Source organism: Callospermophilus lateralis, chromosome 2 (assembly GCF_048772815.1).
Source record: "Callospermophilus lateralis isolate mCalLat2 chromosome 2, mCalLat2.hap1, whole genome shotgun sequence".
NCBI classification, from domain to species: domain Eukaryota; kingdom Metazoa; phylum Chordata; class Mammalia; order Rodentia; family Sciuridae; genus Callospermophilus; species Callospermophilus lateralis.
Window position 1 is genome coordinate 201,099,277 of NC_135306.1, and position 22,325 is coordinate 201,121,601.

General features: G+C 59.7%; 1 protein-coding gene across 1 annotated transcript in view; it reads left to right on the forward strand.

The window, feature by feature from the left end:
- The window catches only part of Dagla (diacylglycerol lipase alpha), a 56,966-nt gene extending 35,151 nt beyond the window's left edge, over window positions 1-21,815 (forward strand). The window contains exons 2-20 of the mRNA XM_076844683.2: window positions 177-314; window positions 738-949; window positions 2,227-2,328; window positions 2,733-2,871; window positions 5,687-5,774; window positions 7,673-7,807; window positions 8,321-8,398; window positions 10,256-10,380; window positions 13,708-13,861; window positions 14,407-14,490; window positions 14,581-14,658; window positions 15,005-15,085; window positions 15,812-15,954; window positions 16,265-16,333; window positions 16,661-16,733; window positions 17,954-18,150; window positions 18,800-18,929; window positions 19,445-19,632; window positions 20,841-21,815. Coding sequence (XP_076700798.2) covers window positions 220-314; window positions 738-949; window positions 2,227-2,328; window positions 2,733-2,871; window positions 5,687-5,774; window positions 7,673-7,807; window positions 8,321-8,398; window positions 10,256-10,380; window positions 13,708-13,861; window positions 14,407-14,490; window positions 14,581-14,658; window positions 15,005-15,085; window positions 15,812-15,954; window positions 16,265-16,333; window positions 16,661-16,733; window positions 17,954-18,150; window positions 18,800-18,929; window positions 19,445-19,632; window positions 20,841-21,798 — 3,129 coding nt within the window. The 5' untranslated portion in view covers window positions 177-219 and the 3' untranslated portion in view covers window positions 21,799-21,815. The remainder of the gene's footprint in view (window positions 1-176; window positions 315-737; window positions 950-2,226; window positions 2,329-2,732; window positions 2,872-5,686; window positions 5,775-7,672; window positions 7,808-8,320; window positions 8,399-10,255; window positions 10,381-13,707; window positions 13,862-14,406; window positions 14,491-14,580; window positions 14,659-15,004; window positions 15,086-15,811; window positions 15,955-16,264; window positions 16,334-16,660; window positions 16,734-17,953; window positions 18,151-18,799; window positions 18,930-19,444; window positions 19,633-20,840) is intronic.
- The last annotated feature ends 510 nt before the right edge of the window (window positions 21,816-22,325 follow it).

A 22,325-nucleotide genomic window follows, 5' to 3' on the forward strand; every position in this document is an offset into this window, starting at 1 on the left:
CAGGTCCAGCCTAAGGATGGGTCAGCATCTCCAGTGTCTGGGGATTGGTACTTGCGGCCAGTGCCAAGATGCTTGTGCTACTGGCCACACCTGGAACTGGCCCAGTAGCACAGGAATGGTGGCCCTGGGTGCTCCAGCCTGCCCACACAGCTTCAGGGTCCTCTGCTTTCTTTCAGGAGGTGAGTGCCAGGCCCGCTGAGCCTTCCAGAGCTGCCAGCCATGCCTGGGATCGTGGTGTTCCGGCGGCGCTGGTCTGTGGGCAGCGATGACCTCGTCCTGCCAGCCATCTTCCTCTTCCTCCTGCACACCACCTGGTGAGCCCCGGGGGCTGGGGCTACAGGCCTGAGGCTGGGGGAAAGGCTTGGAAGGAAGCCTTTCAGTTCATGTTCCTCCCTGCCTGGGCCCACTCCTGACCCTGTCCTGCTTCCAGCTCTCAGGAGGGGGTACCTGAAACATGGAGCCCCTTATGGCTCCACCCACGTGGAGCCAGGACCCCTCCTGACCGCTGCTGTACCTAACCCCAGCATTGGGTGCCGTTGCCACTGCTGTCTCCCCACGCTGACAGTGGGACTCTCACTGTCCTGTTCCTTGGAGGCTCCCAGTGCCCGGTGACAGTGGTCTTGTAGGGGAAGTGTGTGCTGCCCACCTCCTTCCACTGAGCCCAGGCTGGGTGGGGCTGCCTGCCGGGGACAGCTCAAACACAAGGGCCACCAGCCTCACTGCTGGCTCACCTGCAGGTTTGTGATCCTGTCTGTGGTGCTCTTCGGCCTGGTGTACAACCCGCATGAGGCCTGCTCCCTGAACCTGGTGGACCACGGCCGCGGCTACCTGGGTATCCTGCTAAGCTGCATGATCGCCGAGATGGCCATCATCTGGCTGAGCATGCGTGGGGGCATCCTCTACACAGAGCCCCGCGACTCCATGCAGTACGTGCTCTACGTGCGCCTGGGTAAGGGCCGCCCACCTCGGGTTGGGGGCTGCCCCAGACCACCCTCCCAGCATCCTCCTGCGCTCATTCGTTCATTCAGCCAATGTTTGTTGGGCACGTCTGTGAGCCACGCCATAAACCAGCACCAAATACAGCAGTGAGCCGAGACTTTCTGGGACTCCGTCTTAGATGGGGGGTGGACAGGCTGAGGCCTCAGAGCTGTCTTATAAATAAAGTTTTATTAGAACACACTCATTCTTTCATGATTGGTCTGCTTTGGCAGAGCTGAGGAGTGCCTCAGAGATTGTGGGAGCCTAAAGCCTAAATGTTTGCTCTCTGGCCCTTTACGGACAGATTTTGCTGACCCCTCTTTTAGACCATGAGCATCTCTGCAAAGCGCATCTGCCTTGTGATCCTACTCAAACAGACGTAGCCCTCCCTAGAAAGCCCCAGGGACCAGCCCACGTCCTCTTCCGTGCCCAGGTTCCACCCCTTCTCCTGGGCCCTCCGCGTCTCTCCTCCTGGCATGTGCCCAGCCTTTTCCCCTGTTGGTGCCTGGAGAGGAGCTGTTATTCGTTATTGACCTTGTTTATAGACAAGGACACTGGGACTCAGGAAAGTTATGAGCTTCCTCAAGGTCACACAACTAGTCCATAGAAGTGTCAGATTTGAATCCAGGCTCTCTGGCTCTGGTTCTTAGTGGCCACACTCTGCCCTCTGCAAGGCCCTCAGATCCCCCCCCACCTCCTGCCCCATGAGGGCCCTGGCATCTGTGTGCCAACAGCTGAGACGAGGGCCAGCTCGGGTGTGGGCTCGTGAAGCCTGATGCTGGGCTCCTTCCTCATCCCCACTCAAGTCCCAGAGGCCTCTTGCTGGGAAATAGCAGTTTCCATGAAAAACGAGCAGCCATCTAATCCTCACGTGGTTCTATGACATTGTCACTCCCATTTTACAAACAACGAAACGGAGGCCCAGAGAGATCAGGTAACTCACCTAAGATAGGTTCTGATTTCCATAGCTCATGCATGTCATTCTGAAATCCTGAAAGAACAGGGAAGCGCCTCTTCATCACCCCCCTTTCCAGTCACCAGGGGCCTGAGGACAAATTATAGGGGACCAGACAGGGACCAGCTGGTCGTGGGACAGCCTCTGCTGGGAGTCTGATGCAGCTCCGCACCTACCAGTCCTGCTACTGAGCTGGCCAGAGGCTCCCCAACAGGAGGGGCTGGGCCAAGATTCCTGAGCCTTCCATGGAGGGCACGCGGGCCCTCTCTCAGCCAGGGCCTGTCTCCTTGCAGCCATCCTGGTGATCGAGTTCATCTATGCCATCGTGGGCATCGTCTGGCTCACTCAGTACTACACCTCCTGCAATGACCTCACTGCCAAGAACGTCACCCTCGGTATGTCAGGCCTGGAATGGCCCACTGAAGCCTCAGCCAGCCCTGGGGGTGGAGGGGACAGCACCGGCTTAGAGCGGAAGGAGATTGAGCACTAGCAGGTTGACCAGGGAGGTGGCTTCCTTCACCCTGTGCTTGGTCATCCCCCAGAGGACCCTGGTCTGGCCCGGTGAAAGTAGTCGAGGCTCCTCAGCACCTCCCTGGGAGCCCACAGGGCTGCCTGCTCTGCCAAGGCTGGGCCCAGGACTGGGACTTGGGCAGGCTGGGAGTAGGGGCTTCTCATTCTTTTCCTTGGGTCCTGGTAGCAGCTGGGAGTAAGGAGGGTCTGGTGCCTCTCTCTTCAGAGCTGGTCATCTGGGGAGGTGTCCCCAGCATGTCCACCTTTCTTCCCTCTGCTGCCCCCGCAGGGATGGTCGTCTGCAACTGGGTGGTCATCCTTAGCGTCTGTATCACCGTCCTCTGCGTCTTTGATCCCACGGGCCGCACTTTCGTCAAACTGAGAGCCACCAAGAGGAGGCAGCGCAACCTGCGGACCTACAACCTGCGGTCAGTTGGCCTGTGGGTGGGTAGCCTAGAGGGCTTTACTGACCAAGGGCAGAGGTGAGGTTTCTGTTCTCCAAGGGGCTACCACAGGCCTCCCAAACTGCATGACAGCCTTGTGTGAGCCAGGGGCATTAGGGAAGGACTTAGCTTCTCCCTAGCCTGTCACCTTGTTCCCCTGGGAACAACAGGTTAGGTGCAATGGTGCACACATGTAATCCCAGCAGCTCATGAAGCTGAGACAGGAGGATCACAAATTCAAGGCTAGCCTCAGCAATTTGGAAAGGCCCTAAGCAACTTAGTGGCATTGTGTCTCAAAATAAAAAATTAAAAGGGCTGGGGATGCGGCTCAGAGGTTCAGTACCCCTAGGTCCAGTCCCCAGCACTGAAAAATGAATGAAGTGGGAACGACAGCTCCTGCTTTGTGTGGATGTGTGCAAAGTGGTTAACTTGATGCTCACACTGGTAAGTGGTCAGCAGACGGTAGCTGTTGTCAGGGTCAGCAGCAGCACTGAGAACACTGGCAGGAACAGCAGGAGACTCATAGATCAAACCTAGCATCGCCTAGAGGAAGCGTCAGCTCCATGTGTAGCCATTAACATTGCCTCATTATAGGATGGAGAAACTGAGGCAGAGAGCGGTTGTAAAGCTGAGGTTAGAAAGCTGTCAAATGGTGAGGCCAGAGCCTAGCACAGCAGTTTGGCTTTAGAGCCCTCACTTAACCACCAGGCAAGCTGCCTCTAGGTCTCAGGGGTTGGAGGAAGTTAATCAAGGAAGGCTTCCTGGTGGGGGTATTTAACATGCCTATTTAAAGAAAAGGGAAAGCTATACCCTGCCAGAGAAAATGAGGGAGGGTACCCAGGCAGGATCATATGATTCCTGTTTATTGACAGAAAAATAGAGAGGGGGTTTCCATGGTGGGTCACAGTACCCCCCACAAATCAAGCTTCCACTGTGAGGCCCTGTGCCGACCTCTTTACACAGTTGCTCCAGTTAATCCTTTGGCAACCCCAGTGAAGTTTTGAGACCCGTCCTACAGGTGAGGGCTCTAAGTTGCTTGTTCCAGGTCATGTTGGTAGGACATGGAAGCAGCCCTTCAGCCCAGAGCAGCTCAGGACCCTCATGGGGGGGCGGGCTGCCCAGGCTGCACGCCCAGCAGAACCCCTCCCCTAACCCCAACCCTAACCCTAACCCTAACCCTAACCCTCTACAGCGAGTTCCCCTTCCGCGTCAGTGCCTCAGCTCATCACTACGGCCAGAGCCACACCCATGCCGGGTCTGGCCGCCTCCCAGCCCAAAATGTCAGGCCTTGGAGCCATTTTCCCCAGAGGGCAGCTAGCTACCACCACCCTCCCTCTTCGCTTGCTCAGAGCATGCCCCAACCTAACATGGTTTCTGGGCTCCTTGGGCCTAGTCGAGACTTCCCTTTCTGACTCTGGGTGATTGCCTTGGGGGCCCAGGGGAGCGAGTGCCTTTGTAGTGAAGGTTGGTGGCTGCAGTCATTTTAATTAGAAAGCTTTTTGTGGTTTCTGGGCTTCCCGAAGGTGAATGAGGTGCCTCACGAAGGTGAATGAGGTGCCTCGGAGCTCACAGGGCCCTGGCCTCTGGCGGTTTCTCCATTGCTCCTGTGGGGCTCTGGGATAGCTGACTGGCCTCGGCTGGCCTGCCCTTGCTCTGAAACTCACAAACCGTTTTTCTAGCAAGGACATTTTCAAGCCAGCAACTCCCCATTGTGGGGACCCACATACTCCTGATGCCCCACAGTGCTAGGTTATTTCAGTTTTTGGAATTTGGGAATATATAGTCCTTGGTCGTTTCTCTTCCCAGTGAACTCTGGTCAGGGTTGGGAGAGGGGGTTATTCCAAGGAGGCTTGACTTTGGATTTTTGCAGGACTGTCTGCCCCCTTTCACATTAATGAGCTGCAGGGCAGAGGCTGCTGGGGTCTATGAACTTTCTGTCCAGACTTGGTGTGTAAGTCCCTAGTTTGGTCTGTAGCCTTCCTGACACGCTGGACCCGATCTGTCACCATCTCACACTCATTCCTAAAGTGACCTGCCCCCTGGTGTTTATAAAGGGCATTGCAGCAAAGTGTTGCGGCTACTTCCATCTGGTGAGAGACCCAGCAGGAAATTCTCTTTGAATTTTTGAAAAACCCCATTAGCTTAGAAACCATTAAAAATGTCATGTCATCAAGCCCCTGGAGCGTGGGCATTGGTTCAGGATGCAAGGCTTCCCAGGTCCCTAAGGCAGCTGGTCCCAGAAATGACAGTTGGCTTGCACCCTTTCCTAACCTCCTGGAAGACCCTGTTCACTTGTGCCTTGTGGCCTTGTGGAGCTGGGGTTGGGGAGTGGGGAGCAGACCTGGGCCTCAGAGAAGAACAAGTTTCTGGAATCCTTTAACAGGAAAAGTAGGTCTCTTCCAGCCCCTGGAACAGGAGGGCAGAGAGGCGCAGCGTCTTCCTGGGCTTTTTGCCTTTGGACACCTTTGCTGCAGAGTTGCCCCTACTTTAGTTCCCAGCTCTGAGCTCCCAGGGCATGCCTGCAGGCCAGTCTTCCAAAAGCCTCGATGGCCCTGCTGACCAGCAGCTCACCATCTAGGCCAGTAGGAGTCCCCCAGGGAGTGCCCTGGCTGGCCAACAGCCAGGTCACTGGCCACCCAGCCTTGGCCAGGCCTGGGGCTGTTCTCCCCCCGGGACCTCCTTCCGGGGAGCCCTTTGGTGGGGCCCTGGGAACAGGCCATCCTGTTTCTATAACGTCTGGCTCCCAGCTCTTCTGGCCCAGCTCTCTGACCTCACACATACCAACTCTTCCCTTCTGCAGGCACCGCTTGGAAGAAGGTCAGGCCACCAGCTGGTCACGTCGGCTCAAAGTGTTCCTCTGCTGCACTCGGACGAAGGACTCGCAGTCAGTAAGTATCGGGAGTCACTTCCCCCAGACTCACATCCTGTGATTCAGGCACCTTTCTCTGCTTTGGCAAAGCCGAGTGGGCAGGGCTGGTTGGAGGCACTGGGTTTCCAGTGCAGGTGACAGCCTGCTTCTATGGCGATCCGTTATTCTTCACCCACCAACTCCCCCCAGCCTGTAGAGCAGCCTTGGAATAGAGTTTAGTTTAGGAGATGAAATGCTCACAATTCAGACAACCTGAAGACGGAGGAAAGTAGCACATCCTCCACAGCATGGATTTGGAGGGCATAGTGATGCCATGTAACGCTTAGAATGGTGCTGGGTGGCGCACAGTCAGCCCTCACCAGCGCTTTGAGGAGTGAGCAGAGGGGCTGGCCTCAGAGCACCAAGCACTGCAGGAAGAGGGCAGGCTCAGCTGTGGGCGGCCCTGGGGCGGGGAGGGAGGCAGAGCTCTGCAGCACCAGGAGGGACCTTAGAGGTCATCCAGCACCACCCCTCGTTTTGCAGATCAGACAGCTGAGGCCCAGAGAGGTGGAGTGACTTGCCCAGCATCCCACAGCTAGTTAGTAGCAGAGCCAGTGAGGTCAGGAGACCACTCCTCCTGAGGCAGACAGCAAAGTGCCCTCCTCGGAAGCCACCGGGAAGCCTCGCGTGGCTCGTCCTCACCAGCAGCACTGGTGACCCGTAGAGTGAGTAATCCAGTGAAGAAAGCCCCTGAGTTCCCGGGTGGGCGGGGAGCACCCTGTGGTCTCTCGGGGAGGTCCGAGGGGTCATGGTCAGGGTCTGGGCTGCAGGCAGGCCATGTGAAGGCAGGGAGCAGTCCCCTGGCAGATAAAGGCTGGGCCTGCCACCATGTGGAGTGCCCGGCCCCCCTCTGTGGTCAGAGCCTGGTGGAAAGGCCACACCTCACCAGGAGCCCTGAACATGGGCTCTGCCGGACACAGATGGTCCAGGCACTGCTTGATCAGCTTGTGTGGTGTCCCTTAAAAACTTGAATTGGACACCAGCATTTGAAAGTCAAGGCTGTTACATGAACTCCCGTGCTCCCCGATCTGGCGATTCAGGCTCTCCTGGCTGGTCAGCTGGAGTGAGCAGCAGCTGGTGCCATTCGGCCCTTGGTGCGTTTCAGATTGCAGCGCTTGGCTTTTTCTTATGAATGCTTGACACTCCAGCGGGGAGGCAGAACCTGTTGTCATGAGTGGGTTCCCATCTTGGCTTCTCCTGACAAGATAGGGAAGATGGGCCAGCTCCAGCGAAGCAAGATGCAGGGGAAACCCAAGCCCACCAACCCACAGGATCACCACTCTCCCTGCTTCCTGCCCTGAGGCTCAGACACAGGCTGTCCTTGGGCCAGGGGCATGGAGGAAGCCTGAGGGCACTGGCCCATGATCATATTCCTTCTTGGGCATATTATGGGGAGCCACTGGGCCTGTGACCCCTGGGCAGCAGGAGAGGAGGCCCAAGGCTCGGAGGTTGACAGAATCCTTAGTCTTCCAGAGTCATAGCTAGTGGTCAGAAGCAGCCAGGAACTTCATTTGGCTTTTCTGCTTGAGAGAAAGTCTAGAGAGAAAGAAGCCAGCGCCGTTCAGGCTGTGACTCCTTATGTCTAGGGAAAGAGAGGAGGAACTGGCTCAGGTGGCCCCCGGTGTGTGGCAGGCGGTGCAAGCCTTGGGACCTCCCGTGGGAGGAGTGGCCCAAGAGGTGCAGGAAGAGTCAGTGTGGTCCCAGATAGCTACTGCCAGTCCTGTCAGGACCCTGAGGGTCCCAGCTGCACAGGGCCACCTGGGGCCAGGCTTGGCTGGTGCTGCAGAAGTGCAGGGGTAGAACTGCCCTGAACCTCACTCCTGGTCTCGCGTCCCCCCTGTCTCCCTGCCACTCCTCCTGCCTTCCCGGACCTCGTAGGATGCCTACTCAGAAATCGCCTACCTCTTTGCTGAGTTTTTCCGGGACCTCGACATCGTGCCATCTGACATCATCGCTGGCCTGGTGCTGCTCCGGCAGCGGCAACGGGCCAAGCGCAACGCGGTGCTGGACGAGGTGAGCCCCTCTGCAGCCAGCCCCTCTCCCTGCCCCTGCTCTGGCTGCGTGGCTTGCCCACCTCACAGGCCCTGGAGGTCACTGCCTCCCCTTCCCCAGCTCAGAACTTCAGCAGCCGCCACACCGCTGCTGCACGGTGCCCTCCATTTCTGGGCCATGTGCTTCTTCCAGACTTCCGATCCACAGCCCAGTTGTGACATCAGCTGGGGCTTCAGCCTCCTGCTTTACCATGTCCCATTCCTGTGTCCCTGCCAGCATACAGTCAGGTCTCACATCTGTACAAAATCCTTCCCCCGGGACGGGTCAGGAAGGTCCCCAGGGTCTGATACTTTGGGCAGAAAGGGAACAACTAAAAATATGGGGACACTTCTGGTTTTGGAGCACTGGCTGGATCTCGGAAGAGCTGGAAGCCACCTGCTCCTTCGGGCCTCTCAGGCCTTTGGGAACAGGCAGAGCCCTGGGGACTGAGCGTGGGGATGTGCCACTACCCATCTTCACATGCCTGTTTCACAGGCAAACAATGACATCTTGGCCTTCCTGTCTGGGATGCCAGTGACCAGAAACACCAAGTACCTCGACCTCAAGAACTCGGTGAGTCAGAAGTCACCCCCTGTATGTCTCACCTCCCCCACCAGCTCCTCCCTGTGCCGGAGTCACCTGAGCAAACACCCCCTGCCGCCCTCCTGCGTGGGCCACACTACTGCCCACCAGCTCCTGCTCAGCCCTCCAGGGAGCCTCCTCCCAGATCACCGCCCCACCCCACCGGCCCCATGTCATGCTGCTCTACAAGCAAAACCCCGAATCCCTTAGCCCGGCTCCAAGACATTGGGCCCTGGCCTCTTGAGATGGCAAACCGCCTCCCGAGGGTGAGCTGGGATATCATTGCTGCCACTGCTGTCATAAAGGCACCGGGGCGTAGCACTGTGGTTTCCAAGCCTCTTAGTAACAGAGCCTTTTCTAAGTGCCTAAGTGGAAATCCAGCATGTCACAGGAGAAGGTGGTGCCACCCTGTGGCAGCAGAGCCCTGACCCAGCTCACTGTGCAGCCTCGGCTAACACCTAGCCACAGCCCTGCCGAGTTGGGCACACCTCTGCTCAACTGCTGGTCACTCTGACCTTGCGCAAGTCCCTCATCCCTCTGAGGCTGTCCCTGCAACTGTAAAATGGCCCTGGGCACACTTTCCTTCATGAGCTACGGGAAGAGGAGCTGTCCTGAGTTAGTCCCAGCACAATGCCATGGGTGACCAAGAGGCCTCAGCCCTTGGCTGTCTCATCATTTATGAGAGCCTCAGGTTGGGCTGGGGGTAGCTCTGTGGTAGTAGAGTGCTTGCCTAGCATTCACAAGGCACTGAGTTCAATCCCTGGTACTCCCCCCAAAAAGCCCAGGCCCCATCCCTTTCTGTTTCTGCTCCCCAAAGTAGCATTTGCATTCTCTTGAAACAGCCAGTAGTCAGCTGATTCTGCTTTCCAGGGAGATAGGCTTTCCAGCCCTGGGCAGAGGGGCAGGACAGGCAGAGGGGCTGGGTCCCCACTGCCTGTGGCACAGACTGGCAGCACCCCGCCCGCTGGCAGGGTGCTCTGGAGTTGAGTAACTGCCTCTCCAGCTCCCTGGCTCATTCCTGGAGAGCAGACAGAGGATGCGGATGCTCCCCCTCGGGGCCCTGATTAAGGCACTACCTGTTCCACTTCACAAGATGACTAATCACCCTCCTTACCTTTTACAAGAGGACTAATTCCCTCTAAATGCCGCAGTCCTCCTGCTGGAGGCTTTGCTGGGACACCTTTTTCCCCGCCTCCCTCTATCCCGGTGCTGATAACAACCATGGCGTCCGCAGCAGCCAACAGGCCTGCGACCTGTGGGGTTTTAAACTGGCGCCTTTCTTTAGAGTGATCCCAATCTCCCCCAGACGGCCCTCCTCCAGCCCGAGCCTGGGACTCCATGAGTCAGTCACACCAGGTTCCTGCGGGCCAGAGAGATGTGTTGACTTCTTGCCCAGTGTGGCCCACCCTGCTGCCTATAGCCAGACACTCTGGAGGGTGTTGGAGATCCCAGGGCCTTTCAGGGTTAAATTCCCTAGCAACAAAGTCCCTTGGCAGGGCTTGACTGCTGAGGTGGTGATTGCCATGCTGCCCCTGGCCCCTCACTCTCTTCCTTCTTGGGAAAACAAGCGAGGAAATCGATCCAGTGCTCTGAGTGATTTTCTGTCCCCAAATCGTTAATTCTGAGATTGGAGCAACAGGACAGGTCCCAAGAGATTCGTGTCCTGGTTACATGGAGATAATTAGGGAAATACAATTTTCATCTAGAGGCTTGGTCCCTCCTCCAAGGCCTGGGTCCCACACTGTCCCCGCCCGTGCACCCCTCCCTGTTGGGGAGCGATGGCCAGGCTCCCATCTCTGGGACTGTTGGACTGAGGCTGCAGAGCCCCCCCCGCACCCTGTCTTCCAGCACGAGATGCTGCGTTACAAAGAGGTCTGCTACTACATGCTCTTCGCCCTGGCTGCCTACGGCTGGCCCATGTACCTGATGCGAAAGCCCGCCTGTGGCCTCTGCCAGCTAGCGCGGTCCTGCTCGTGAGTATCCTGCCCTGTCCCCAGCCACACTAGTGCCTTCCTTCTTAGCCCCTAAGAAGATGAACCAGTGTCTGTGGGCTCTCCCACTGAACTAACCGGGGGGCAGCAGAACTTGCCCTGCCTCCACCTCCCCCCGGGCCCAGCGGATTATCTTCCTGGGCTTGGCCGGGCCTCAGCCTTCCCCTCTGTGTCGTCCCCAGCAGCAAAGCTACGGGCTTGGGAATCACAGCTCTCGGCTGTCCAGACTGTCACTAGCAGCCTTGAGGAAATTGGTCTACCTCTCTGGGCCAGTTTCTGCATCTGTAAAATGGGGATGTTGATCCATACGTCATGGAATTTTTTTAGAGGACTAAATGAGATTCCATACAGCGTCTACACTGCTGGATCCCCTCCCCTTCCAGCTCTTCCTCTGCCCCCTCAACCATTCCCTCCTGCCCACGTCTCCCCTGCTCTTGGCTTCCCTCCTGTGCTCTGCCTTTCCAGAAAGACCTTCTTGGGAGGGAGGCCCTATCCACAGAGGTCTCTGGAACCCAGGAAGGCCCTTTAGTGACAGGCTCCAGCCCTCTTCCCAGGGAGCTGGGAGGGCCTCAGCTCCAGATCTAGCCTGTGACTTGCCTCTACCCTTAACCCAGTCCTGGGGGTGTTTTGTGCCCTAAGTGGGCCAGAGAAGGGCTCCAGGAAGAAGCCGCCAGTCCTTGGTGGCTCTGCTGTCAGCCCATGCCAGGTGGAAGGAGGACAGCTCCCTGGGCTCCTGTTCCAGAAAGGCTGGCATATGAGGCAGGAGCTTGTCCTCGACACCCCTGTCCTGGGGCCCTCCACAGCCACACCCACCCTGCAGTGCCGGCTCTATCTTCAGAAAGCTGGGTGGCTCTTGGGACTTGGTTCTCGGCAAGCCCCTGGCAGCTGATCAGAGGTAACCAGGGCACCACGTGCCTTTTCCCTCTTTGCCCGCTGCACATGTCTTCCCTCTGCCCTGTCCTCGTGGGAGTCCCAGCCAGGGCGGAGCACAGGGCCAGGAGTCTAGAGGCCTGGGTTCTGGCGGGCCCTGCTTCGTCACTCGTGGCCGTGTGGGGACACCTCCTGGAGTCAGTTTTCTCATTTATAAACAGGCGGCACCTGCCCATAGGCTGCTGTGGAATCCAGGGTCCCTGGCAGGCAGGACCCTGGTGCTCTGCCTGCAGCAGGGTCGTGTGCATTTGCGTGTGCATCCTTTATGCCCCACGGAGAGCATGCAGAGTCCTCAGGCCCTGGGTGGGCCCAGTAAGGGCTGTGGGCTGAAGGCGGGGCAATGCCAGGCCCAGGTGTGCAGCCAAGGCCCTCGGACAGGCCAGGGGGCGGGGCGCTCTTCTTGGCCTCCCAGCCTGCCCAGGCCTGGCTCCAGGTGGCTGGAGGAAGAGGGACTGCCCACCACCCTCGGGCCTGGGCCTCTCCCTTGGCAGCAGTTCCCCCCCAACAGGACATGAGAGCCAGGCCTGCCCGTGCTCAGCCCCTCTGGCCAGCTGGGGCTCCAACCCTGCCCTGGATATGTGGCAGGTCTTTCTCCCACAGACACAGAGGCTGGTGCCCAGGCTTCAGAGACCCAAGGTGGCAGTGCTACCCTCAGAGACACTGCAGGGCTGCTCGCATCCAGCCTGCTGCCCCTGTCCCTTGGTCGCTTCCTCTGGCCCTGAGACCCTTGTTTAGAAGCAGACATCACTGGAGTTGGGGGGTCCACGTGTACTAATGACCAGTGGTGTACCAGGCCCTTTCTGAGTCTTGGACCTCTGGCCTCACACCAGCCTTAGGACGCAGCCATGGGAGGAAACTGAGGCTCCTCCAGGCCCACGGAATCCAGAAGTGACATGAAGGATTCAGACCAGATCTCCAGGTCACACTGTTATAGCCTCATGCTCAGCCGAGGGGGAGAGGACAGCTGTCCGAGAGTAGGAGCTCGGGCCTGGCCTGGGGGTGGTGACCTGGCCAGTGACTGATGCATTGTGTCTCAGAGTGGTGTCCACACCGACCCTGTAGCTCCCAGGTCTTGCCTCAACCCTGAGTTTCTCAGTGAGGCCTGTCCCCTTTGGGAAGTGGCAACCCTGCAGATACAGCTTTGGGAGAAGACAGACCTCTCAGCATCAGGGACATCTCGGGTTCTTAATAAAATCTCAGCTGTCATCTCAAGATAGTTGGCAGACCTTGTCATGTGCACCATGGGCTCCAGGCCAGTCTGTTGGGTGCTGGCTCCCTCTGGTGGCCCAAGGAGCAGTGATCCCCAAATGGGTGCTGCATGCAGCACTCATTCACCCACTTCTGTGGGGAGCCCCATCTGTGCCTGGCAGGTATTGGTGTTGGGGACATGGCTGTGACCCCCACAGAGCAGACCCTGCCCCGTGGCACTCACTGCTGAGATAGTACACAGACAAGGAAATGTGGAGCGTGTGTGTGGAGCTGCTTTGGAGGAGCACAGCTGAGTGTCTCGTTGGGATGTGAAACGCTGGGGTGGCCAGGGAAGACCTCCCTGAGGCAGAGCGTTGAACAGGCCTGGGGAGGAGGGCATGAGTGAGGAGAGGAGAAGGAGGCACAGCCAGAGACCCCCGACCAGCGGGCAGGAAGGCCCAGGTTCTCTGTAGGCAGGAGCGTGTTGCTACATGCGGGGTATAAGTGGAAAAGTCACAGGCTTGGCTTATCTTCAACAGGTCATTTTGCCACTGAGTGGAGAACATAAGAAAGTGTGGGAGAGGGGACCAGTCAGCAGGCCACTGTGCTGTCTCCAGGCAGAGAGTCTGGGGAGGGAAGGAGGCAGGGTCTGGTTTGGAGTCCACAGGCAGAGCCAGACTTGCGTGCTTGAGTGGAGTGCGTGGCAGAGTCCAGGGTGGCTGCCACAGGGTGCGGGCGGGCAGATGGGACTGGCCTCGTCAGGCCTCTGAGGGGAGATGCTACACGGGTGGTTGGATGGGAGCACCTGGAGGCAGGAGTGGGTCTGGAGGTTCCTGAGCACTTTCTGACATGCACAGCTCTGGACTGGTGAGCACACAGAGCAGCCAGGGCAGCTGCAGGAAAGGGGCCTCAGAGCCAGAGGACCAGGGCCAGGAGCCCAGCCTACAGAACACTCCTGGGGCGGGGGGCCTCCAGCCAAGCTGGGAGGACCCACAGGGTCAGGTGCTGCCAAGAGAACAAGGAATGAGCACTGGGAACTGGCCAGTGGGCTTGGCAACGTGAGGTCACCAGGGTGTTGAAGGTGGGTGGAGGGGGATGCCTGACTGGAGTAGGTTTGAGGGGCTGGGAGGAGAAAGCAGCACCATCAGCGGTTCCCTGGCCCTGAACCGCCCGCCGCCTACCCCTGACCAGGTGTTGCCTATGCCCTGCGCGGCCCCGGTTTGCCCCTGGAGTCACCATTGAGGAAGACAACTGCTGTGGCTGCAATGCCATCGCCATCCGGCGCCACTTCCTGGATGAGAACATGACTGCGGTGGACATCGTGTACACCTCCTGCCATGACGCGGTGAGGGGCTGGGCAGTGGACAGGCCAAGTTGGGGCCTGGGGTCGGGGAGGCAGTTCAGGGCCTGGGACACAGAAGCCACCCTTCCAGGTCAGCGGGAACCCTGGGCTTAGCCAGCACTGGCCACTGCAGCCTCCAGGCCATCCTGGGGGCAGTGAGGAGGCAGCCCCCTCTTCCTCCAGACCCTGGGCCCACACCAGCTCTGGGACTAGGAGAGTGGACACCCTCCCAACACCCAGTGCTGGCCCCACTGTAAGGGAAGGGGGGAGCGGAAGCACAGGGAGGGGCAGAGGTGGATCTGGGCTCAGCAGTGGGATGGACATTCGGGGCAGCACAAGTCAGAGAGGGGCCAGGAAGGCAGTGAGGCCCCTGTGCCTGGGACAGAGCACAGAGCCACTGCCAGGAGTCCTGGCCCTGGGAGGGATTAGGGCTCAGTGGTCAGCGGAGCCTGATTGGACCCAGGAATATGGGCTTAGGTCCTTAGGTCCCTTTCCCAAATCTGCTCCCATCCTGGGGTCCCTCAGTCTCACAAGCTGCTGCTTTCTAGGTCTATGAAACCCCCTTCTATGTGGCAGTGGACCATGACAAGAAGAAGGTTGTAATCAGTATCCGGGGAACCCTGTCCCCTAAGGTATGCCACCTGTGGCTCCCCCACCCCCGGGTGGCTGCCTGTCTGCTCCTCGCCTCCTCAGCCACCCTCCCCTGCTCCTCTCTCCCCTAGGACGCCCTGACAGACCTGACGGGCGATGCTGAGCGCCTCCCTGTGGAGGGCCACCGCGGCACCTGGCTGGGCCACAAGGTACTGGCCTCGAGTGTCCCTAAGGGCCCTGTCCTTCTCTACCCCCAGCCCGTAGGTGCCTGCTCACTGGGCCATGGGAGAGACTGCTCAGGCAGGCAGGATTAGTCTGGAAGGTCGTGGCCCTGCCACGGGAAGCCCTGTCTGGCACCCAGCCTAGAGCCTGCCCCAGACACACCTGCTCTGGGCCTCTGTTTCCTCATCCAAGTGTCCACCAGGCCCCACAGTCTGGTTGACACTAGGACCCAAGTGGGAAATAGGCAGCACAGGGCCAGTGTACTGTGGGTCACTGCTTTTGCTGGTCCCTGGAGGCCTCCTCTCAGCATCCTGCTGTGTTCCTCTCGTCCAGGGCATGGTGCTGTCAGCTGAGTACATCAAGAAGAAGCTGGAACAGGAGATGGTCCTGTCCCAGGCCTTTGGGCGAGACCTGGTGAGTGGCTTTCCTTGCCCCTGGGCCCTGTGCCAGCCAGCTTGTCCTCCTCCAGGGCAGCAGAGCCAGGAGAGCGTGGGTGAATGATGGCCTTCCCCTCCTCTACTGCCTCCCGGCCCCTCCTGTGCAGTCCCTTGGGCCCCCTGTGGTACCAGCTCCCCCGAGGTGCCCTGCTTGTCCCTGTAGTCACTGAGTGCCTGCTCTGGGCCAACGCTGGGGCTCCTGTGCCTCACAGCTGCACAGCCATGTGTCCAGAGGACATTTTATGGAGAAGCTCAAAATAAAGAACAGAACAACAAAGAAAATAACCACCGAGCAGGTGGAAGGTGCGCTGCTCTGCTCGACTGCGACTGGAGCCCAGCCCACCACCCTCCCGGCTGGGCCGGCCCCCGGTGCTGCCTGCTGCCCCTTCCCTGGCCGCAGAGACCCCAGGCTAGGCATTGGGGCGGAGGAATGGAGACAGGTGCCCAAGTGGCTGTCATAGTGCTAAGCCATCCTAGTGTTAAGGTCAGATCAGGGAGGGCTTGCCCACTGAGGTGCCTTCGTGAGGACAGACCTCCCAAGCAGTCTCTCTGTGGGAACCTCACTTGGTTCCCCCTCTGCCCCAGTGTCCACATGGCACAGTTATGATTCCAGGCCTCTGGGAGGACCCCTCTGCCTCCTTGGTATTAGCTAGGTCAGTGAGCTGGCATAGGGCAAGGCTCTCAGGCTTTTCTTGATCCCCAGGGCCGTGGAACCAAGCACTACGGCCTGATTGTGGTGGGCCACTCCCTGGGTGCAGGCACGGCGGCCATCCTGTCCTTCCTCCTGCGCCCACAGTACCCGACCCTCAAGTGCTTTGCCTACTCGCCCCCGGGGGGCCTGCTGAGGTGAGCTGCTGGGGTCTCGGAGTTGGCTGTGGCAGGCTGGGCTCTGGGGCTGAAGGCTGGGAGCTGGGGACTGGCCCAGTAAGTGGAGAGTGTCGGTCGGGCGAGGGCTGTGTGAAACGCCACATGACCCCAGTCCTACCCTGGCACAGCCTCGTAGGCAGGAAAGACAGGGCCGGGAGGCCTGACCCAGCCTTGCAAGTTCCCTAGGAGCCCAGAGTGCAGGAGTGGGGGTGTGCTCCTGGCCGAGCGCCACCTCGGGGACACCACATCCTCCCCGTGGCCTGAGCTCCTACCTGGGCTTCCCTTGCAGTGAGGATGCTATGGAGTACTCCAAGGAGTTTGTCACTGCTGTGGTTCTGGGCAAAGACCTCGTCCCCAGGCAAGTTCCTTTCCTCCCGCTGTGACCTTGTCACCTGGCCTCATCTCAGTCCCTAGACCCCAGGTCTCTCACTCAGCCTCCCAGCTCCCTAGGGATCCCGCTGCTCCCTCCTTGCCCTTTCTCGCCTGGTGGTGAGAAGACAAGGGACGGGTGCTAGCCCCACCCTGCATGGCCTCACTCTGCTCTGCTCTGCTGAGCTGCAGACTCCCCGCCACCCCTGACCTTGGTAGACTGGTCTTGTTCCTGGAGGCTAGGCATGGACTACTCCCCTGCCCCTCTCTAGCCCCTGAGCAGGCCCAGATGATGCCATTCTGCCTCCTCCCATAGGATTGGCCTCTCCCAGCTAGAAGGCTTCCGCAGACAGCTCCTGGATGTCCTGCAGCGTAGCACCAAGCCTAAGGTGAGCGCCCACCCAGCACCCTGGCCCTGGGCAGCCCTGTCCATCCCTGCCCTTGTCCCCTGCTGGTCCCTTGGGACAAAGCACAAGAGGTCCCAGCTACTGCTGGCCAGTGTCATGGGAACTTCAGGCTATCAGACCCTCAGCATCTTGAGCTCAGCCCATCCGTGTCACCTAGGTGGGAAAACAGACTCAGCCTGGGAGGGACCAGCCTTTGCTCACATAACCAGTGGTCACCATCTCAGAACTAGAAGCAAGGGCTGCCTGAAATCAGGAGAGGTGATCCCCGAGGCTCAGTGCTTTGAGCAGATTAAGGAAAGTTCTGCTCCAAAGCCCATGGAAGCTGGCCAGGCCCAAGGAAAGCTGGGAGTCCCCTGGGGAGGATCTAGGCTCAGCGTATTCTCATCTTCTGCTGGGGCTAGAGGGCCAGCCCTTCTAATATGCCTCAGGTGTCAGAGGATGTTGGTGGGCTCTTCCTGTGCAAAGTGGCCTTCAGTGCATCAGGAAGGTGGGGTGGGGTGTGGTCTGTGGCCAGGCACCCTGGGCAGGCCCCCCGCAGGTGGAGGCACACTTGGACTCTTTGATCCTCTTGATGTCACCCTCCCTTAGTTCCCTGTGGTAGGCCCTTGCCCCATTTGCCATTTCAGCCCACCTGCCCAATTCCCAGGTTTGGTGCCTGTGACCAAGTGTACAGGCAGGGCCATGGACCAGGTCCCATGGGCCTGTGTCTGCCTGGAGCACCTGGTTCTGGGAAGGAGGACCTGCTCCTGCCAGACCCAGGCCTGGGCGTCATCAGGCCAGAGGCAGATGACTGGGACCTCACCCAGAGTTGGCCAGGCCTGGTGGGTACAGCTGGCCCGAGCTGAGGTCTGTTCTGCCTCTTGACTTGTGGAGTGACCTAGAGCCATCCTTGCCCTCACTGGCCTGTCTCCCCATCCACTAGATGAGGGCTTGGCTGATCTTGCAGCCCCTTGCCAGCCCTGAAATTCAACAATTCCATGTCATCTGTCCTTGGCATCTTATTGGCCATCTGGCCACCGTACACCTCAGCCACTGCCTCTTCAGGTGGGCACCGACCTTTAATGCTCCGGCCACTGCCCTTCCCCTGCCCGTCACCATCCCACCCTGCTCTCACCTGTTGAGCCCTCCTTCCGAGTGCCCTTGGCCCTGTCCACTCAACCAGCACTACTCAGCTCTGTTCCTGTCTCCCCTGCCCCACCCAGTGGCGAATCATTGTGGGGGCCACCAAGTGCATCCCCAAGTCTGAGCTGCCTGAGGAGGTGGAGGTGACCACTCTGACCAGCACACGGCTCTGGACCCACCCCAGTGACCTGACCATCGCCCTTTCGGCCAGCACCCCGCTGTACCCGCCTGGCCGCATCATCCATGTGGTGCACAACCACCCTGCAGAGCAGTGCTGGTAGGTGCCGCTGGGGTCTGGGTCTGGGTCTGGGTCTGTTGCTGCAGGGCCTCGCTGGCCTCTGCTTAGCTACTACATGGGCAGGGGCAGAGACTAGAAGGTGATGGCCCTGGACCCCACAAAGGCGGATTCCCGGCTTTGAGCCCTGGAAATGGAACAAAAGGCCAGCCCAGGGCAGGACTCCAGGCTTCCTCTCTCAGTCCCAGCCTTTGTCCCCAGTGTCCACCCTGGCCAGCTTACAGCTCAGTGCTACCTGGCCTCACAAGGGATTAGTTACCAGACAGTGTGGGCAGGTACGGCGGCAGGGCGAGAGCACAACACGAGTGGGCCAGTAGACAGGCCTCGTGCTGCTTCCCCCAGAGGCCTGGGCCCTGGGCTCTTGTACCCAAGTGAGCGGATGACCTGGGCCCTGCCCAGGTTGGAGCAGGTGTGGCTCAGACCAAAAATGGGCAGAAGGCTATAGACATTGCAGCTGGGCCCTAGGTCAGCCTCTCCCAGGCTGAGAGTGAAACAGGAGCCAGGTCTAGGGACAGTCCTGCTGACCAGCTGGACAGGAGGCCCCCAAATCCATCCCAGCCTTGCCAAGCAGGGGCACAGCACAGAGCCTCCTCAACCCCTCACTGGCCCCATGTCCCCCTGTCCCCCTCAGCTGCTGTGAACAAGAAGAGCCCACATACTTCGCTATCTGGGGTGACAATAAGGCCTTCAACGAGGTGATCATCTCGCCGGCCATGCTGCATGAGCACCTGCCCTATGTGGTCATGGAGGGGCTCAACAAGGTGAGCTGCGGGCCCCACAGAGAGCAGGATGCAGTCACCTCATCAGAGCACACAGGGGCCTTACAGGCAGGGTCGCTGTACCCCTTCTACCAGCAAGGGGTAAGGGGGCTTAGAGAGGTTCGGCAGCCAGCCAGGGCCCCTAGGTGGCCCTAGGGGGACCAGAAAGGCTAGCTCACATCCTTGGCTCTTGCTAGTCCCACATCATCCCACAGTAGGACCTGTCCCTGAGCAGGTTGAGAGGCCCTGAGGGCTGCCTGGCACTTCGCAGATGCACAGCCAAGCAGGGACAGCTTCAGCTACCACCAGCCACACCAGCCACTGAAGGGCTGAGCACAGAGAAGAGGCTCTCCAACCTGTGGGTCTGTGGCGAGGTGTCACCCGTAGTGACACCTTCCTTGAGGAGCAGGGCCCTTGCAAGGAGGAGCATGGGCCCCCAGTGACCCAAGAGGCTTTTGTCTGAGAAGCAGGCTGGGCAGGCTGCCCCTCCACCGCCAGCCTCCCTGTGCTGTCCCCAGGTGCTGGAGAACTACAACAAGGGAAAGACAGCTCTGCTCTCTGCTGCTAAGGTCATGGTGAGCCCCACAGAGGTGGACCTGACTCCTGAGCTCATCTTCCAGCAGCAGCCGCTGCCCACGGGGCCACCCCTGCCTACCGGCCTGGCCCTGGAGCTGCCAGCTGCAGACCACCGCAACAGCAGCGTCAGGTGTGTCACGTACCCAGGGATGTGTGCAGGGACCGTGTGTGGTTTTGGAGTGTGAGTCCATGGTGTGTTCTGGACCAACGTACGTTCACAAAACTCTCACATGTGCATGGGAAGGTCAGACTAGCCCCCTCCCGCTCTGCTCCGCCTGCCCCTCAGCCTGCCAGCCCTGAGTTGTGTCTCAGAGATTCCTGTGTAGGACAGGGAGGGTCTCTGCACACAAGCCCACAGTTGCCGGGCCACACATTCATTGACACCCAAGCAGCTAGACACGTACTTATCTGTTCATGCATAAGCCATGTTGCATTGAGCTTGTGCAGGCACGGTCATGTGTGTATAGTCATGAGTCACAGGTACACATGTGCACAAACCCCATACAGACACGTGCTCATGTGTAGGACACACACAGACAGGCAGAGAATGTATATGGGGCCATACCTGGACAGGCAGACGGGTGTGAGTGCACACGTGTACCTAAGCCAGACATAGGCGCAGACGCACACAGACACAGCGTGCACACTTCCTAGGCCGTGATACTTCCAAGGGGGGTGGCCCTGCCTTTCTGGAACCCTGGCCCTATGCCCTTAGTCACAGATCTGGCCAGGAGTCTGCTGAGAAGTATGGTCAGTGCCTTGTAGGAAGCCCTGGACACCTGTCCCAGCTTTTTATGCGTTTCCTACGGTAGCAGCATGACCAGAGGAGGGAGCCCGTGTCTGCTCTCAGCCACCCACTCCTGCAGGCTCACGTGCAGAGCATGGGGTGCCAGGGCTCCCTGTCCAGCAGAGGCCGGCACCCACCACAGTGTGAGGAGGAAGTGACGGCAGTCCTAGGTGGGGGCAGGCCCCTTTCTCCACTTCCTTCTCGCCCTGTCCCTCCCTGTATTCCCATTCCACTGTCACCTCATGAGTGACCTGGGGCAGTCAATCTCTCAAGGACTGTGTCTCCCATAAATATAGTGACTGGCATGGTGCAGGGTCCCTGGGCGGCACTCTGAGCTCTAGTGCTCCAGGAGGGTTCTTCGTCCCCTGGGCCCGCTGGGTCCAAGCCCACATCCACCCTGTCTCCATCTTGGGTTCTTGCAAGTTCATTTTTAAAAAACAAGGCTTCCCTGCCCTCACCATTCAAGGGCAGCTGAGTGAACTGCCCCCCTGCCAGCCGGGCTGTCTCCTCTCTCCCCTGAGCCCCCTCTCCCGGCCCTGCCTCCTCTGCAGGAGCAAGTCCCAGTCTGAGATGAGTCTGGAGGGCTTTTCCGAGGGGCGGCTGCTGTCCCCCGTGGCTGCCGCATCAGCGGCCCGCCAGGACCCCGTGGAGCTGCTGCTGCTGTCTACCCAGGAGCGACTGGCCGCGGAGCTGCAGGCCCGGCGGGCGCCACTGGCCACCATGGAGAGTCTCTCAGACACAGAATCCCTGTACAGCTTCGACTCGCGCCGCTCCTCGGGCTTCCGCAGCATCCGCGGCTCCCCCAGCCTCCACGCGGTGCTGGAGCGGGACGAGGGCCACCTCTTCTACATCGACCCGGCTATCCCCGAGGAGAACCCCTCCCTGAGCTCGCGCACGGAGCTGCTGGCAGCCGACAGCCTGTCCAAGCACTCACAGGACACACAGCCCCTGGAGGCAGCCCTGGGCAGTGGCGGGGTGACTCCTGAGCGGCCCCCCAGTGCGGCCAACGAGGAGGAGGAAGAGGCTGGAGGAGAGGGTGGTGGGGGGCCGCCCCGCGGGGAGCTGGCGCTGCACAATGGGCGCCTGGGGGACTCGCCCAGCCCCCAGGTGCTGGAGTTCGCGGAGTTCATCGACAGCCTCTTCAACCTGGACAGCAAGAGCAGCTCGTTCCAGGACCTCTACTGCATGGTGGTGCCCGAGAGCCCCACCAGCGACTATGCCGAGGGCCCCAAGTCCCCCAGCCAGCAAGAAATCCTGCTCCGTGCCCAGTTCGAGCCCAACCTGGTGCCCAAACCCCCACGGCTCTTTGCTGGTTCGGCCGACCCCTCCTCAGGCATCTCGCTCTCTCCCTCCTTCCCGCTCAGCTCCTCGGGGGAGCTCATGGACCTGACTCCCACAGGCCTCAGCAGCCAGGAGTGCCTGGCTGCGGACAAGATCCGGACTTCCACCCCCACTGGCTGCCGGGCTAGCCCTGCCAAGCAGGATGACCTGGTCATCTCAGCACGTTAGTGCCCCAGCAGCTGCTGCCAGGAGCAGGAGGCCCCGTGGGTACCTGGTGGCTGCCCCCAGGCCAGGTGGCTTTGAGGAGAGGCCCCCAGTGGTCAGTTAGCCTCAGGCATGGGCATTGCTGCTGAGCTGGGGGTCTGCATCCCTACCTCAGCTTGGGACTCCCTAGAGCCAAGGCGGCTGGGGTCTGGCCCTGCCATGGGGAATGATGGGGGAGGGCGGGACACAGGGAGGAGGAGCCAGACGCAGCCTGCTGGGCGGGCAGGCCACACTCAGCCCTCACAGCTCGGCCCCCACAGGCATCCTGACACCCCGGTTCCAGGGTTGGCCGTGGGTAAATGGGCTCTGGGGGTGGAGAGCAGCCCCTCAGCAGTGTGTGCCCTGGCCACCCCCAGATCTGGTGCCTGCTGGCCAGTCCCCTGGGGTGACCTCCATCAGGTGGCCCGCAGTGTTGTAAATGTTTACAGAAGCTGCTGGGCTTGCAAGGCCCCACACCCAGTAATGTGTCCCCTCTAGAGGGCCCACAAGAG